The 17,924-nt window shown below is 36.3% G+C and overlaps 1 protein-coding gene across 22 annotated transcripts in view; it reads left to right on the top strand.

Moving 5' to 3' along the window:
- Positions 1–17,924, top strand: part of Mlip (muscular LMNA interacting protein) — a 286,366-nt gene that overhangs the window by 182,121 nt on the left and 86,321 nt on the right. For 8 of the 22 annotated variants that reach the window (XM_031345602.1, XM_031345607.1, XM_031345603.1 and 5 more), the window contains 3 exons: positions 10,245–10,310; positions 10,392–10,475; positions 10,598–10,657. The exons of 4 other annotated variants lie outside the window; for them this stretch is intronic. In XM_031345602.1, the coding sequence (XP_031201462.1) occupies positions 10,245–10,310; positions 10,392–10,475; positions 10,598–10,657 (210 nt within the window). The remainder of the gene's footprint in view (positions 1–10,244; positions 10,311–10,391; positions 10,476–10,597; positions 10,658–17,924) is intronic. 10 more of the 22 variants (XM_031345604.1, XM_031345610.1, XM_031345613.1 and 7 more) reach the window with 2 other exon arrangements.

Genomic DNA, 17,924 nt, shown 5'->3' with positions numbered 1-17,924 from the left:
GCCTTTTGTCTCTTTTGTGGTAATTTTAGTTTGAATTCAGTCTTGTAAGATATTAGGAGAGCAGTGACTGGTTGCTTCCTGGCCCCATTTGATTCAAGGGCAGCACCCTTTTACTGTACCGCAGTGACTATTTTTAGAGATAAGATGTGCTTCTTGTAGAGAGCATTTTGTGTATTTTGTTTCTCGATCTATTTACCAAGCCAGTGTCTTTTGACTGTAAAATGAGGTCAATAATATTTAAGGTTATTGCAAGTGTGTGTTGATTGCAGTCAAACATTTTTGATTTTTGCTGCCAATGGTTTTAGTAATTATGGCTTCATATTTATTATATAGTTTCTTGACCATGTTTATTCCTCTCTTTAGTCCAAAATTTTGCTTCCTATATTTATTTAAGGTTAATTTGTTGCATGCAATTATTTTAGGCTATTTATATTGTAGAATTTTTTTCTCCTTCAACAATAGCAGATAGTTTGGTTGGTATTTCAGTCTAGGTTGTCTGTCATGGTATTTTGGGACTTCGAGTACATCGCTGTAAGGTATATTGGCTTTCAAAGTTATAGCTGAGAAATCAGCTGTTATTCCAATGGATTTTCTTTATATATCACTTGTGTTTTTTCCTCCAGAAGTTTTCAATCATTTTTTCTCAATATACTTAGTGTTTTAGATATAGTATGCTGGGTAGACTTTCTTTTCTGGTCTTGTCTATCTGATGTTCTGTGTGCATATTGTATCTGTATGGGTATATCTTTTTTAAAGTTTGGAGATGCTTTCTTCTGTGATTTTGTTGTCGATGTGGGATATGCTATTTAGCTGGAATCTGTTTCCCTCATTTATTATTATAATTAAAGTTTTTTGGGGGGCACCCCACATTTTCCGTATGCTACTTTTATTGTTCTTAATCCTATTCTTTGCTAATTTCACCTAGACCCTTGACTTTGTGTTCAGGTCCTGTTGTTCTATTTTCTGTTTGGTTCATCCTTCTTGTAAAGCTTTACTTTTGGTTTTCTAGGTGGGTTCTTCAATTTTTCATTTGCATCTTCAGTTTAATTTTAGAACTCTTCAGGGTTTCTATCCCTGTATTGAATTCTGTTTTCATACAGTAAATTTTCTTCATTTTCATCATTCCATTAGCCCCAATATGATCAATAACAATATGATCATTATTTTAAATTCTGTGTCCTAGGGGTTTATCTAGGTAATTTCCTCTGGCACAAGGTGGTGTTGGAAGGAAGATACTGTCTTGATCTTTCATATTGTTTTTATTTTCATGAAGAGATTTGGGCATGTGAACTTCTTTTATTAGTCCTATTTCTGATATGGATAGAGCAGGTTGGGGGTAAAGAGAGCATGTGCAGCTTACCTTGGTCCCATGATTTGGGTATGGCTTAGGTGGAATGAAGTACAGAAGACTGGGTTGTGTAGGGTCTGCATCTGAGTCCAAGACTGGAGTCTGAGAACAGAGCTGGGATTGGTGAGGATGCATGGAGATGAGGATCAGGCAGATTCACCTGGCTAAACCCTGGAGAGGAATGTCAGGATCTGGCTGAATGGAGAAGTGGGTTCAGTGGGGCAAGGTCCTGTAAGTAGAAGGCAGGGATGGAAGTCATGAAAGAAACTTAGAGATTGGTTGTTGTATAGGCAGTGTTGATCAAACTAGGCTAGGGCACTTGGCATAGCACAAGGGCTAAATCTGGGGAGTTGAAGAAAACGCATGGATAGAAAGACCAGCAGGATTCACCTAGCTGGACCTTGGAGAAGGATCTATAGAATCTGGCTAGGTAATAGGACACAATAAGTCCCATTGAGTAGCAGTAACCAAATAATACTACTCAAATCTATCCTTCAGTAGTATGCATTCCTTGCTACCTGCCCCAGTGTTCTGGGTTCCCGAATGAAACACACACACACACACACACACACACACACACACACACACACACACACACACACACATCCTTTATACTTTTATATGTCTTAGACTTCTCAATGGCTGGGCTACTTCCTAACCTAAACATGGCTGATCCACCTCCTCCTGCTGAATTGGTTATTTACTAATTCTGTATTCCATGTTGACTGCCCTACACCCAAACATTCAGTCCTCTTGGACCACAATTCCTGACAACTGTAGGAAGGTTATGCTCTCTATATTCTGCACCTCTCAGGCCTGGTGTCTCTCTTCTTTCCCTAGCATGGGGGCTCCCTTTCTTCCTGCTCCTTCCTCCATCTCTTGGCCATGAAATCTAAAAGTTCTTCCTCTGTTTACCTGTCCAGCCAATTGGCCACCAGCAACTTTATTTACCAATCAAAACCAACTGGTGGCAGGGTTCCTCAGTGTCTTACTTGTGGGGACTGTAGGACACTGCAAACAGGTTTTGGGGAACATAATTAGCATGAGAAGAGTAGCTACACACTGATTGTAATTCTACTGAATAGTTACAGAAGGCCTTCTGCTAGGAGGGAAGTTATTTTAGACTCTTTGACATTTAGCAACAGGACAATGCAGTTGTGAGAGCTTGCGCCTTGAGAGCTAAAGGATGCAATACATATTTTATCATCTTCACAACTGAGTAAAGAATTTGTTGTTCAGAGAAGCCTCATAAACTCCCCCAAAAGCAGTACAACTAGAATGTGTGATTAAACTGGAGCTCAGACTTGATCCAGTCTCTCCCAGACTTGTTCTGATTACTTCCCGGCAATAAGGGCAGACATATTCATTGAAATACTGAGCAAGAGGTAATGAGTTTGGATTCTTTTTTATAATACTTTTATCGTTAGTTGCTAAAATGTATTTATAGTCTCATAAAATGAGAATGACATAATATTTTCCCTTTATGAGAAAATATTTGAGGGAATTGGAAACAGTTTAACTTTGAGAATGACTGATTAAGCCAGGGCTCACAAACATCCTGATTCCTTGTGATGCTGAGAGAGGCAAGGCACATTACAAGGGCAGGATCACTGGCTGGCGGTAAGAACCAAACTCCAGATGCTCTTGCTAAAAAGTAAGTCAGATGTGAATCCTCCTGCCTGGAAGCCTTGATGGGATGATTTTTTTTTCTTTGAGACAGAGTTTCTCTGTGTAGCTCTGGCTGCCCTGGAACTCACTCTGTAGACCAGGCTGGCCTTGAACTCAGAAATTCGCCTGCCTCTGCCTCCCAAGTGCTGGGATTAAAGGTGTGCACCACCACTACCTGGTTTTTGATGGAATGAATTTGAAACTGGTAGCAAGTTTATAAAAACTAAAAAAAGACAAATAGAACAGCAGCTAAAAATAGCACAACAGCCTTCTGTGTGAGAGGAGCAGGCATCAAATCCTCTCAACCCACAGAATTAACAAGAAGTAAGACGGAGCTCCTCAGATTTTGAAGTTCATAGAGATGCGATGTGAAAGGAATATACTTTGAATAGTTGGAGATCTATAAAGAAATTGCATTTGCATATTTCTACATGCTCTTTTGGTTTTTTAAAGTGAAGGCTTAAATGTTTTTAAATAAAAAATGTATTATAGAATAAAATATTCTATGGCTATAGGATATAGGAATGGGTCAAGATGATGCATCTGACAAACTACTCATCATAGTCAATTAAAAAAATAAATTTTAGTAAAATTCAAGAACATTTTGCCCCAATACACTTTTATTTAACATAGTGTGGGCAATTACACTATCCCAAAATCATAACCTTACTTCCAAATTCTTATTATCTCTTATAGTTTTAGGAAAGCATTTTGACATTCATTGGCTTTATTTCAATATTTCAAGTAGCACAAGAATTATGTTTGCCTGTGGTAATTTTCCACAGACTAAAGTATTGACTTCATTTATTTTGGGCTGAAAAAATTCATTTCATGAATATTGATCACATGCTAAGGCCTTTGATGGCAATGAGTTGAATAGTAATATGTAACATTCTTATTTGTTTGTTAAAATACTCAGTTAATAGTGAGAGGACATGGAGTCCTAGAGCCAAATATTAGGCAGAGCCTGAGGAGTCCTGTGGAGCAGGGGGAAGAAGGATTGGAGAAGCCAGTGAGATGAAGGAGAGGACAAGAACATGGTCTACAAAATTACATAACAAACTCATGGGGACTCAAATGGGCTCCTAGAGATCAGGGAGTCTGTATGGGTCTGACCCATATGTTCTCTGTATGTATGTTATGGTTTTATGTCTCAGTGTTCTCATGAGACTCCTAACATGGGAGCAGGGTCTGTCTCTGACTTTTTTGCTTGCCTTTGGGACCCTTTTTTTCTACTGGATTGCTTGTCCAGCCTGATGTGAGAATATGTGCCTGGTCTTGTTATGCCATATTTAGTTGATTTACCTGGAAGTCCGTTTTTTCTGAGGTGAGGTGAAAGAGGGATGGATCTAGGGAGAAAAGGAGAGGTGAGGAGGAGAGACTGTGAGAAGGTGAAGAAGGGGAAACTGTAGTCAGGATGTAATATATAAGAGAAGAATAAATAAAAATAAAAAACACTCAGTTTAAATCACATATCTATAGTATATTACTGAGAACTGCACTATTACTTATGTCATTTATCTATTTAACTGTTTCTTTCTCAGTTTACCCTTCAATATATTCTAAATATCTTTATTGATCCATTGATCACAATGAAACAAAGACCCAATAGACTAGAGATACAAAATGAAAAAGCACTCATGATGCAATAGTCTTTTTTGATTTGTGTGTGTGTGTGTGTGTGTGTGTGTGTGTGTTGTGCATGTATGTATGCATGTAGGCCCAAAGCTGACTTTTGGAATTGTCTTCTATTGTTTTTCTACCTTAATTCCTTGAGACAAATTTTCTCAATCAAATTTGGAGCTCTCCTGTTTGGGTATTCTTGTTATCAAGTTTCTTTGTGAATTCCCTGTCTCTACCCTCTAAAGATAGAAATACAAGAGGACCATTACACTCACTCTGAATTTATGTGGGTTCCTAGAGATATGAATATGATTCTCATGCATGAGTGGCAAGCACTTAACTGCTAAACTATTATTTCATGATACAATATTCTTTAAGATTTCCAAAATGTATTCCTAACCAGGAAATGACTAAATTTTGGACTGGAGTAAGGTTATCATAAGACACTTGGATCTTCACAATGAAGATGAATTCCATATGTAAACTGAAATTTAGAGCAAGTCAATTCCACAAAATATAAAAGATACAAAATTCAAGGAACACAAGGAGGTCTTTGTGGGAAAAGATTAGCAGTAAGAAGTGTATGAGCAAATGATGCTGGGGAGTCAAGGGATGCCATTCACTTTCTGTGAAGCAATGGGGTACCATATGCTTTGCTGTGAAGTTGAAGGGTGCCGTGTTCAGCCTCTTATACAGAATTTGGATTTAATTTCTTGAGTCTCTCTTCTCCACAACTAATACTACAGTGAAGGCCATGTGTAGTCTATTACCCAATATAGATCCAATATTATACATGATTCAATATCTGGTAAGTTGGGAGATCCTCCAATACCTAACTATTGCCTCTCCTATATGTTCATGTAAATGTGGCTCACTAGGCAGACAGCCCTTCCCAATAGAGCAGGTGATGCTCCTGATTATGCTTTAGAAGCAGCTTTGCATTCCAGAGGGACTGGAATAATTGAACCACATATCTCTGGGGAATCAAGTGACACTTCATGTTCTTGACACTGCAAAAGCTCTTGTTATAGTTAATCATTGTTCTTTAGTATAAATCTTCATTTTACTTTATGATTTCATCCCCTGGAGTATGGGTACCTGTGATCATGCACATTATAGGTAAATCACTGTGGTTGTATCTTGAAGTGCAGACATTGTATACTCTCCCTTGCCTACAGGGTAAATAGCAGAGGAAAAACACTGTATTGGGGAAAATTAAACTTTCTGAGTTATCCTTTATGAAATTCTTATTTCCTTCTTCCATTTCTCATGATTAATCATAATTTTAGAACATAAAGGAAAAAACATAAGACCAATTACTATAAAATTCTCTATTGTTATTATTAATTTCCCTAATTTTGTTTTCTAATACAGAGAAGCAAAATTTGAAAACAGAAGTTTTCAGACAATATTTTCCTAAGTAAGGAATGTTGAGAGTGGAAGAAGGTTTTCCCTACGGAAGTACCAATTGCATGTCTAATACCAATGGTCATTCCTGAAAACAGAGACAAGTAACATAGGACTGAACATGCTATATTTAGGAGTATATATATATTTATAGATACATGCATATAATAACAATTAATGAAAAAAGAGGCCATGGATTTGAAAGAAAACAATAATGGGTATTGGGAGGGCTTAGAGGGAGGAAAGGGAAGGAGGAAATGATGTAGTTATATTAGGATTTCAAAAATTTAAAAAAATCCCATTAAATGATGAAATTTATCTTTCATGCTCCTTTGTCTGAGTTCTTAGGAATATATTCAATTTTCATATCCTATATCTTCTAGACACAGTGCCTGCTAGTAAAGAGTAGTAGTTTTAAATCTGTGACATTTCTTACTCTGTTAAAACAGACAAAAACAGATTCTGATGAGCAATGAATTCTGTGGTTCCATGGCTGGTGAGACACTTTGTAATCAGGGTATGATAGCATCAGAATAATGGTGAAGATGTAAGAACTAGGAAGTAAATGCAGATGAGTAGGCGGGTGGCTTGCTATTCTAAACACTGTACAATCCACTCCAGTCCAGAACTGTCTTATGTGTTTGTGTACAAACATACCAGGATACGTATATGCAAGTGATCATTTTTTTTTCTGTTGAAAGCTATTGCCTTAAGGGACCAGACATTTGTTCTAATTACTTTGCTAATCATATTTTATAATGTTTTATAATTGCCTTCAAACACATCCCACATATTTTTGAATGACTTTAATGATGATACGTTGTCAAACTTTGAAAGTGAATTAGGACTAGGTATCTTGGAAAATCTCCTGTAGCAAAAGTCTTAAAGTCAGTGATCAAAAATTTAAAAGGTGAATGGGAGGAAAGGGTTAAAAGTGATTCTCAACTAGAAAAGGTTAAAGAAGAGGCAAGGGCAGAGTAAAGGAGAGAATATTGGGAGACAGAAATAACACTAAAGGCTTTTGAAAAAGTCATAAAAAACCCACTACTATAGAAGCTTCTGTATACATACACTAAAAGACTTAAAAGGAGGTCTCTCTTTAGGCAGGGCTACAATAATCCTACTAGACAGAACAGACTAACAAAAAAGCCAGTAAATTCTTGGCCAGTGAGGTTTCAAAAACCCCTATAATATTTCAAAAAAAAATTATAGGCTATTGCCAATTTTTTTGGTGACTCTCTAAACCTTGAAGATATAATCCTGCTGCCAAAGACATCACACAACTGAGTCATAGGACATAAAGCAATTGAGGTCTTATTGACCCAGAAGCTTCATTCCTATTGGATAGTTTTCATAGTGCTGGTCATTGCTATGTACACCAACAGAAGTGGAAAGTAGTCATCAGTCTCATGCAGTTGTGGATCTTGTGAGATACATAGTGACTATGCCTAATAAGATACGCCCACTGGTGCAATAGTAGCACAAATGTCACAGGAGTAACCAACCACTTTCCATTGGATTTAAACCTGCTCCATAAAATGAGAATCATACCTGACATTGTTATTGGGACAAAAACTTTAGGTTGGACAAGTCATAAACTGTAGAATATAACTCATTACTATTATTCTGCTAAATGGACATAGTATTAAATCAACTCCTAATGACTTGTCATTATACCCATAAATTAGTGCATCTCTTTCATGTGCAGTGGATGATCAAGGTGTAGAGAATAAGATAATTCAGCATGCCAGCCTTAAATGGAACAGATAACCCCTTTTCTTCCTTCCTTCTTATCTCTATTCCCCTCCCTCCCTCCCTCCTTCTCTCTCTCCTTGCCTCTCTCCCTTCCTTCTTTCCTTCCTCACTTCAATACTCAGACAACACAGGGAGAGAGGGTAGGAAAAATGTGAGAGCCAGAGGTAGTAGACGAGCACAAGGAAGCAAATCCTTCTAGAGACAACAGGGTAGCTGTTCATATGAACATCAGTAGTAATAGCATGCACAAAACCTTCTGAAGCTCAAGCAGACCAAATGCTATCATAGAAAGGAACATGTCCTACTGTTAGGTGATGAAGCTATTGGTAATTTTCAGTTGTGGGAGAAAGGTCAATTTTATCTAACAGTATGGCCCCTAATAATTTGACCATGCCCATGCTTTAGTGGAAGGCCCCACATCCAAGTATATTTGGACATCATAAATTGCCCTTGATAGGAGAAAAAAATAACACAAAAGAGGCTGAGTAGAGGAGGGGCTATATCTGGAATAAGGTGGGGGAGGGAGAGTGAACCTGGTAAGAAAATCATTGCATGAAATCCTCAATGTAATAAAACATATAGAAATAGGTAGAACATTATGAGATAACCATTTCCTTTGGTAATTTTACATTAAACACTGACAATTCCATATGCTTCAACCTAAGAAAAAGTTTGACAACAAAAATGTGTGGAAGAGGAATCTCCAAGTTATTTGGATTCTGATGCTATTCTGAAGGTGTTGAACTTACATATCAAAAAGATTGTCAATCAGGCAAAGTAAAAAAAAAAAAAAAAAAAAAAAAAAAAAAAAAAAAAAAAAAAAAAAAAAAAAAAAGACTGAGATGAGAAATCCAGAAACAGAATTTGCACCACTGTTATAAGACCAAGAATTTTTTAATCATTGAATTCTCTAGGACAAGATGGATGAGAAAAAATATTTGCAAAGGTAAATGACAATGATATTTGCTTAGGGTAGGCAAAAAGTAACCTTTAGCCAGAATCCTATTTTTAAGTGGTTTTGAAATTTGAATTCACAAAATCTTAGTGGTAAAAAGTTTGTGAGCTTAAAATATTAAATTGACTTGTTTCACTTTGCTTCTGAAAATGGAGGAACAGTCTACATTGAGGTGGTTGTTTTGCAGATCACAAATAAGTTCAGGAAGATGATTCTTGCTGTAGATATCTCTCAGCTGATACAGGGTCAGACTGCCTGCACAAAGCCCTGGATTTAATCTCGAGCAGCAGATAAAGTAGACATCATGGGAGCCCATGTCCATAATCCTAGCATGTGAGAGATAGAAGCAGGAAGAACAGGAGTTCAAAGCCATCTTTTGACACATAGAAGTTGGAAATCAGTCTAAAATACTTGAGACTCCTCTATTACAAAAACAAAGAGGATGGTTTGATGTTACTAGAATAGTTGGGAAAAAATTACAGTGGAGCAATATTCAGAAAAAGAAAATTATACTTAGTTTGCTTGTTGGTTTTATTTATTTATTTTCAAGGCAGAATAACTAAATCTTAGCAAAAATCTAAAACCATGTTGATATACAGAAAAAAAATATGTGAGGTCACATAGAAACTGTAATTCAAGTGGATGGAATTCTGAAAGTCTCCACAAAGGAGAACCCCAAGTGCTGCTTCATAAATTCTGGGTACCACTTATGACAAGCAGAGTATAGAATAGCTGAGTAGAGACCTTCGTTGCTGTTCAGTCTTAGGGAGGCAGAGTGTAAAGCCAAAGACTAAAGGAAGGACTGATGAGATGGCCCAGGAAGCAAAATTGCCTGCTATAAAGACCATCAATCTGAGTGAAAGCCAACTCCCATTGGAATACCCATGGTAGGAAAGAATTAGTCCTCTGACCTCCACACATGCATGCATCATGGCATGCATTAAATAAAGAAATGCAATGGTAAAAAACTTAAACTAAATGAAAGTAGTATTTATGGGATTATAACAGAATCATGAGTCTTTTGCCTCTAGTTCATAATTTCTAGTCATTCAAAGAAACATCCATCCATATTCAGAGGAAAATATAAATTCATAGCAATAATTCCAAAGTTTTGCAGATGTTGTCATTAACTAGCATGGACTTAAGATTTAGCTGTTTTCAAAGATGGATAAGAAACAAGCCATAATTAATGAGTTAAAATAAAAAAGGAATAAAAGCAAACTAGAAAATACAGAGTAGGTGTAAAAAATTAAAAACAGTATCTGCCCTTATCATTACTACCTCATATATTAGAGACACTGATTACAGAGAAGAACGAGGACAGATGTGAAATGTGTCTTCATGGCTGAGAATATCTTACAAAAGGATTCCATTTTTTTTTTCCTTAGAAATACTGAGATTTATTTCTAGGGCTTCTTTGTAAGGATATCACTACAACATTGTAATCAACAAGAAACCTCATATGAGAATTGTTTCATTTATCACTAGGCACTAGATGAACCAGCCAGGACTGAAAGCAACTCCAAGGCCAGCGTACTAGACCTACCAGTGGAGGTAATGACTTCAGCTTTCCCTGCTTTGGTATGCAATCCCCAAATTCACTGCTAACCCCGTTCCTGGTTTCGATTCTTCCAGTTGTGTTTCCCTGCACAGCTCAGGCAGCAAACTGAAGAGCTCTGTGCTACCATTGATAAGGTCTTGCAGGACTCCTTGTCTATGGTAATGCTGTAGAGTAGAATGTGCCATTCAAACCTTTGCTTTGCTTTTCTTCATTTCCCTCTGTCTTGCCAGATGCCTCATAGGCGTGTTCTTCCCTTTTCCTTTGTTCTTTTCTTTTCCAGCATTCTTCTGATTCTTCTACACGGCCCCCACAGACAATGTTGGGTTCTGAAACAATCAAAGTATGTATATATTTATTACAGTTTACTGTAGTGTTCAATTTTTGCGTAGATAAGTTCAAACTGTCATTCAAGGCTCAGCAGTAAACTAAGAAACCAACTCAGTGGCTAGCAATTAGGATATACACAGCAGAGTACAGTGTTCACTCTTGCTTCCCTTTGCATGTATACACACAGGTCAGTCTTCACAGAACTGCAGTGTAAGATTACTTTTAGCCCTGAATCAATTTGAAACAGTTTGAAAATCAATATTCCAGATTTGCAATATTGAATGTTGGCATTTTGTGGTTTCACACGCCAAATTTCTAACTCATATTAGTTTTGAACTATAGCTTCAATATTAATGTAATTTATATATACTTAGAAGTGTAGATATGAAGTTGACTAAAGTAACACTCTCATAGCTTGCATATGGGTATTAAATCAACAGTTCTTTGCTTCTTACCAATTGAATTGATTTTGCTGTTCTGTGACTTAAATGAGCAGAACTTTGGAGATGTTAGACTGTCAGAGGAATTATTCTGTATATTTGGGTTTTTTTTCCTTATAATGTAGCTGTTTTCATTTGTTAGGACAAAAGATACAGTTCCTTAAATTTATACCTTCCAATGCTTCATGTAGCTCTGTTCATCTCAATTTTAAAAAAATACACTTTTGTTTTCCTTTATAGATAACAATATTCCTCTTTATCATTTACAGACTTATTTTTTCTCTTTGACTGAATACAAACACTTTTGGAATAAATTGTTTACAATGAGATAGTACGTATCTGAAGAAGATTTTTAATGTACAGATGCTCATGACTTAAAAGAGAATCCTCATTTTCAGTTGTAAAAGAACAGATAAATATTATGAATTTTTGTATTTTTTTTTTGTGGTATTGGCAGTTTCCTTTCTTCAAGTATCTGTTATGTTCATACTATGGACTTGGGCTTTGAGGCACTAGAAAGATAAAGATAAACCAGGTGAAAATCCTAGGGAGTTTATTACAGTTGTGGAAGAAGAGATAGAATTTACTCTGAGATCCACATGTGGAATGAAGTCAGAAAAACCCGTGATAATATCTTTAGGCCAAGGCATAGTAATATATGAATTTCCTGAGGTTACATGACTTATTTATGTAGGATGTTGAAAAAGTCAGTGTATTTGAAATCTCATGAGCTAGGACAAACAGTATAAAACTAGTTTGAGAATCTATTTTTATGGTATGAAATTTGGAACTGAAGGAAAATATAAGAATATAAAAATGATCATTCTGGTTGCTGGGAAGAGGCTACTGAGGAAGTCAGGAGTACAGTGAGTGATGGTGAACTGGAAAGGTAGATTCAAAGGAGCCATGGAGAAGCAAATGGGTTTGGGGCTTGATAATAATTCACATATGAGCAATAAAGGAGAGAAGCCATGAATGAGTCCAACATCTGTGCTCAGGGGTGTAGTGAAATAGGTGCAGAAAATGGAAGATAGATTGTATGGCAGTTTAGGTAGTGTATATATGAGAATTGTATGAATGGAGTCATTTAGTCTGCAGCTAGTAGGAGAGATGTGGTTATCACATATTATGAGTCTGTACAGAGTGCCAAGGAGCAAAACATCATAGGTAGGTAGAGGTTGATCCAGTCAAACATAATATAAAGGTTATGTTAAGAAGATAATCAGAGAAGAATACTATCATGAAAGCTGTGAGTGTGTTTTAAAGAATAGAATTGTTTATTGCTACCAAGAGGGAGGAAAAAGTAAACAACAGGCATTATGAAGTTTGACTTGTGCATTTTGAAACTAGATTATTGATGTTATAGGAAGATCATGCTCAAATCTAAAATTTTATAAATTTGTTAGAATATATTCATTTTTAACAGAGATTTTCTTGTATAATAAAGTAACCTTATATTTCCAATTTAAAAATGTATTTTTCTAAATGTGTCTTATTCTATACTTTTATCTTTTGTCTTTTAGTATCCCTTTGTCCAGTTTTATTTCAAGTCACACATTTATATATTAGTTTCTTTTTTTCCATTTGATCTATTTTAATATGGGGTTAGAGGTTATAAAATGAACACAGAACACAGGTTATAAATTATAAAAGCCTTTCTGGGAAATACATGCTGTTGTGATCAGGCTATTCAACAAGAAATAACGAAATTATATAACAAAATCAAGTTGTAGATACAACATGAACCTCAGACTTGTAGAAAATATATTAGCTTAAATTTAGTATGAGAAGCTACATGTGACAGGGATTTTAGATTGTGATACTTATTAAATGAGGACAACTTTTAAAATCGGCATGAACTCTTAAAATTTCCCCACAGATCTAGGAACCTTTTTCTCAGACTGGGCTCCATCTTGCCTTTCCTTTCTACATTTTCTTTTATTGTATTTAACTTTCGCAGTTGTTTTTCAGCTCTTTTGGATTTTCATTTCATTTTATGGTTCCTTGAATTCTCTAAAAAGTAGTTCATATATTAAATTCTAAATATGTAAATAAATTATTATAAAAACCTAGTGATTGGATTTCTGCTTTTGGTAATGGTACATTAGCTGTTTTCAAAGTAGACCATCTGCCAACAAACAAGAAACAACAGAATATGACAAAATGTAAACAGACACATAAACATATATCTTAGAACTTAAAGGAAGCACAGATGAAGTTAGAACTCCTGAAACCATGATTTTTTTTTTTTTTAAATATATTAGTTTCTGTTCAATGTAAGATTGTGTTTATTTGGAAAATTAAGCCAGTTACATTTATTGTAATATTTGTCATATTGTAATGACTTCTGTTACTCTTAATATTTTCAACTTAAATGTTTTTGTTCGTTTTGATGTTTTGATTAACTTTTATTTTCCTTTTGATAATTGACTTTTACTAATTTAAAACTAAAAAACAATTAGAAAATTTTGTATTATATTTTGTTATTTTTCTGGTTCCACATACATTATGGAGAGTGCTGGGTGTTGGTAAACCATTTCACACTGGATGATACACATGCTTCTCAGTCTTTATTGTGTACTACCTGCAGTACTTAGTAATACAAGAATTTCAAGTTTTCCAGGAAGTTGTGACTGAAGTCATGCAAAACCCATAAAGCTCCTTCACAAACAAAGCTCTATGAATCCTAGAAAGGAATCACTGTTCAGATACAAAAGATTTCCTTAGGGCTTAGGTACACCAGAAAACAACCCCAACACTCGGTGTTCACGCCAGATACAAGACTTTACTAATTTTCCCACTATATATTCCCTTTGGTTTAAGCTACATTTATTTATGTTGAGGATTATAGTTATGCTCAAGGCTATACATCCTTAAAGTAAATACAGCTTTTTCTTTAGTGTACATTTCAAAGCTAGTAAAGTTATTACAGTAACAACAAGTATAACAATTGCTAGAATAAGTAACCTGTTAAAATGAGGCATAGGAGTAAATGAAGCTAAGGGGTCTGCAAGGCTTTCCACAGCATCCATTCCAGTCATACCAGGCAATCTTTTTGAGAAAGTATCCTTAATTTCTTGATGTAAATTATGAATCATTTGGGAAGAATGAAATAGATTTATCAAATGCATTTTAACCTTTTCCCAATCATACTTGCTTCCCTTAAACTTTAAAGGTTTAATATAGTAAGAAGGAACATTCCACCCACATCTAAGTCTCATTTGTATTTTTCTAATGTGTCTAACTGATTTCTAATTAGTATTAGTATTACAGCTTATCTCAGATCAGCTACTTCATTAAATATCTCACAATCTATTTTACTCTGTGGAGCCCAAAGTTCTACAGAATGCGTATGACAGGTTTTAATAAAATCAGCAGTTTGAATTTCTTTATGAAGCAACAGTCTAGCTGTAACAGCTGTAAACAGTTACTGCAATCACCCCCATAAAAACAGCGTGACAAAGTGTAGTCATCTGGCAGGCTCTTGACACTCTTTGAGCAAGCGTTTGCACTAGCGTCCTCACAGTTGAATCTAGTGTCACACACCCATGGTCTCAACCATTTCACCAGCCTCTATAAGGCTGATCGCTTACCCCACGGTGAGGACTGAGAAGTGTGTGGATATCATGTTCCCTTAAGCAGCACATACATCATATCAGAGGCTCCGGTATGAGGAATGACTTACTCCAAAATTAACTTTGGTGTAACAGTCAATAACTTCTGCAAAACTTCCCAGCCAGCTCAGTGTGTAGAGCATGAGCCTCTCCATCGCAGGGTTGTGGGCCTGAATCCTACATTAGGCACCAAATATTGATCAACTGTTTCCCTCTTGACTACCTAGGAGAGACACTCAAGGATGTAATAAGGCTTTTCAGCAGCAGGGTGGGGCAGCCTAAGAGGACAAACAGCTTTGCAGAAGTGTATTTATTGATTGTTATACAAAAACTAATTTTAGAGTAAGTTGTTCCTCATACTAGCAGAGCCTCTGATCTGATCTATGTGCTGCCTAAAGGAACACGTGACCCTCACAATTCTTAGTCCTTATTGTGCACCATTTATTTGCAGTGCCCAATAATATAAGAATTCCAGGTTTGCCAGAATGTCTTGTAACTGAAGTCATACAAGGCCATAAACTGAAGTCATGCAAGGCCATAAAGCTCCTTCATAAACACAGCTCCATGAATTTCAGAAAACAATCACTGGCCAGTTACAAAAGATTTCCTCAGAGCTTAGGTACACCTAAAAATAACCCCAACACTTTGATGTTTATTCCAGATACAATGGTTTTATTAATCTCCACTACAGTTGGGTTTATGTAAAACTAATTACTGTCTTTCTCCATATGAGGCAGCACTTTTCACTTTATACTTGTTTTTAATCAAGCCAAACATATAGACATGCAATTTATTAGTATATTTTGGAGTTGTATCTGAATCTTTATGCATATACTTTTTAATTTCTTCTTTAGATCTTTCAGTACTTATTTTTATTGTTTCTTTGTGATTGTGCTGATAATTGTTTCAACCTAATCTATTTGTGTATATCTAGGAGTGCATTTTCATACTGCTTATCTCTGCTGTTATTCTCTGTGAGCTTTCATTAGAATCTTTGCAGTTCTTCCTATACTTTCTAATTTCTATAGGTAATTTGAGTGTATGAGTATCTAGAACAGCAATAATAAATCCAAGTATTAGAACTTACCAATGTTTTCAAGGTTCTCCCAATATTTTCAGAGAGTAAGAGGAAAGTCTACCTCAGAAGGCAGATGTTCTCTGGTACCATTTTCCCCACTGCAAGTGTTTCCATTTAGTAGTTTCTGTGCTACTAAATAATCATCATATTTTGCTGACAAGCAGGTAGCATCATTGCTATGTGAGTACCTGTCTTAGTCAGGGTTTCTATTCCTGCAGAAACATCATGAACAAGAAGCAAATTGGGGAGGAAAGGGTTTATTCAGCTTACTTCCACATGGCTGTTGATCACCAGAGAAGTCAGGACTGGAACTCAAGCAGGTCAGGAAGTAGGAGCTGATGCAGAGGCCATGGAGGGATGTTACTTACTGGCTTGCTTCTCCTGGCCTGCTCAGCCTGCTCTCTTATAGAACCCAAGACTTCCAGCCCAGGGATGGCACCACCCACAAGGGGCCTTACCCCCTTGATCACTAATTGAGAAAATGCCCCACAGCTGGACCTCATGGAGGTACTTCCTCAACTGAAGCTCCCTTCTGTGATAACTCCAGCCTGTGTCAAGTTGACACACAAAACCAGCCAGTACAGTACCCCACTCTACTCTGTTCTCAGTATACCACACAGAAATCCTGTTAAAGTATTCCTTTATGACTTTTGTCCAAAGCCTATATATTTTCCCTGGAATATAAGTCAAAGCCTGTGTAAGATGCTGAGCTTCATCCTGATCCCCTGACCCTCTGCTTACGGCTCTCTTCTAGGTATAGTCCTGGGTGTCACCACTAAGAAAAAGTTCAGCAGAGAACTAGCAGAAGATATCAGGCTATGTAACTATGTAATATGCTGCTTTCCTTTCTACAGCCAGCACAAAGGAGCGTGGTGACACAGTTTACTCCCAGAGTTTGCTCCTTTACTTTCCTTATCCCTGATGCTGCAAAATATTGTGAGAAAGTAGAGACAAAATATATAAATGCCAAGAGACAAAAACTGTAGATTAAATAACACCTGAAATTAATTTGTAAAAGTTAAATAAACTGACTAGTAATGGGATCAAGGAAGACATTTTTGTTTGAGTTTTGAGACTTGGAATGACTAGATCAAGTTGTGCTGGTGGGGGTGTCTCATGTTGAATGTGAAGTACTGCTTATACAAAAGAGTAGAAATGCTACAGAAAAATTCCATCTAGAATCGGATCTTGATTCACAAAGGAATGTGTCATGGTCTGATTCCTTCCTCCAGGAATTAGTAAGTGTTCAGTCATTGGTGTGATGGTATTATAGTGGAGGCCTTTTAAAGTGTGACTAGGTCATGGAGACAGACTCTTAATGAATGGGATTATGGAAAAAGACTGGAGAAAAACCTTTTACCTCTTCTACTGTGTAATTAAACAAGAAATTCCCAACTGTGATGAGAAAATAGGACCTCACCGCAGAATGAACCTGTCTAAGCCTGTCTACCTTCTAGAACTGAGAAAACTAAATACCTGTACTTTAGAAGCACCCAGTCCATTGCATTTTGTCTAAGCCAGCCTGAGACATTATTCTTTGATTAAAAAAAGAGAGAATAGCTTCTACTCCAGTAGGACAAATAATAGAAGGCCCATGTCCAGATGTAAGGATAGTTATAAATTGAGTCTGAGAAAAAAAATTCTTGAATGGCATTCTTATTTCACAACAAACCCCTTTCAGTAGAGGATGTTTAAGATTATAACTGAATACCATATTCTTCCAATTTCCTCTCTGCATTATTATTTCTTGTTCCCTTATGTTTGCTCATCCGCCTTTTTCAATCTGACCGATGTAGCAGTGTTTAGAGATCAGCTCCTAGGTTTCTCATTTTTTAAGTATGGCTATCCAGCCTTATGAAAATCATGCACATGCTGACAGCTTCATATGTATGCCTCTGCTCCAGTACTTTTTTGAGTTTTAGATTCCTATTTAGTCTTTGTTCCATTCACAGCTACAAAAAAGCTTTCAAGCCGAGTGCTAATGAAGATGCAGTTAAGTCATTTTTCCTTCAAGTGATCATACCCACCACCTTTTACATTTGTTTTTAGTATTCTTCCATTTGTTTAAGTCCATAAACTTTGCATGGTTTTTTTTTCTTTTTGTCACATTCAACACCTTCTCTTTTGTTCATTATAGTTTTAAAGTAT

The sequence above is a fragment of the Mastomys coucha genome, unplaced genomic scaffold (genome assembly GCF_008632895.1).
Source record: "Mastomys coucha isolate ucsf_1 unplaced genomic scaffold, UCSF_Mcou_1 pScaffold23, whole genome shotgun sequence".
NCBI lineage: Eukaryota > Metazoa > Chordata > Mammalia > Rodentia > Muridae > Mastomys > Mastomys coucha.
The sequence above is the reverse complement of the archived record's forward strand: the minus strand, read 5'-3'. Positions and strand labels throughout refer to the sequence as shown.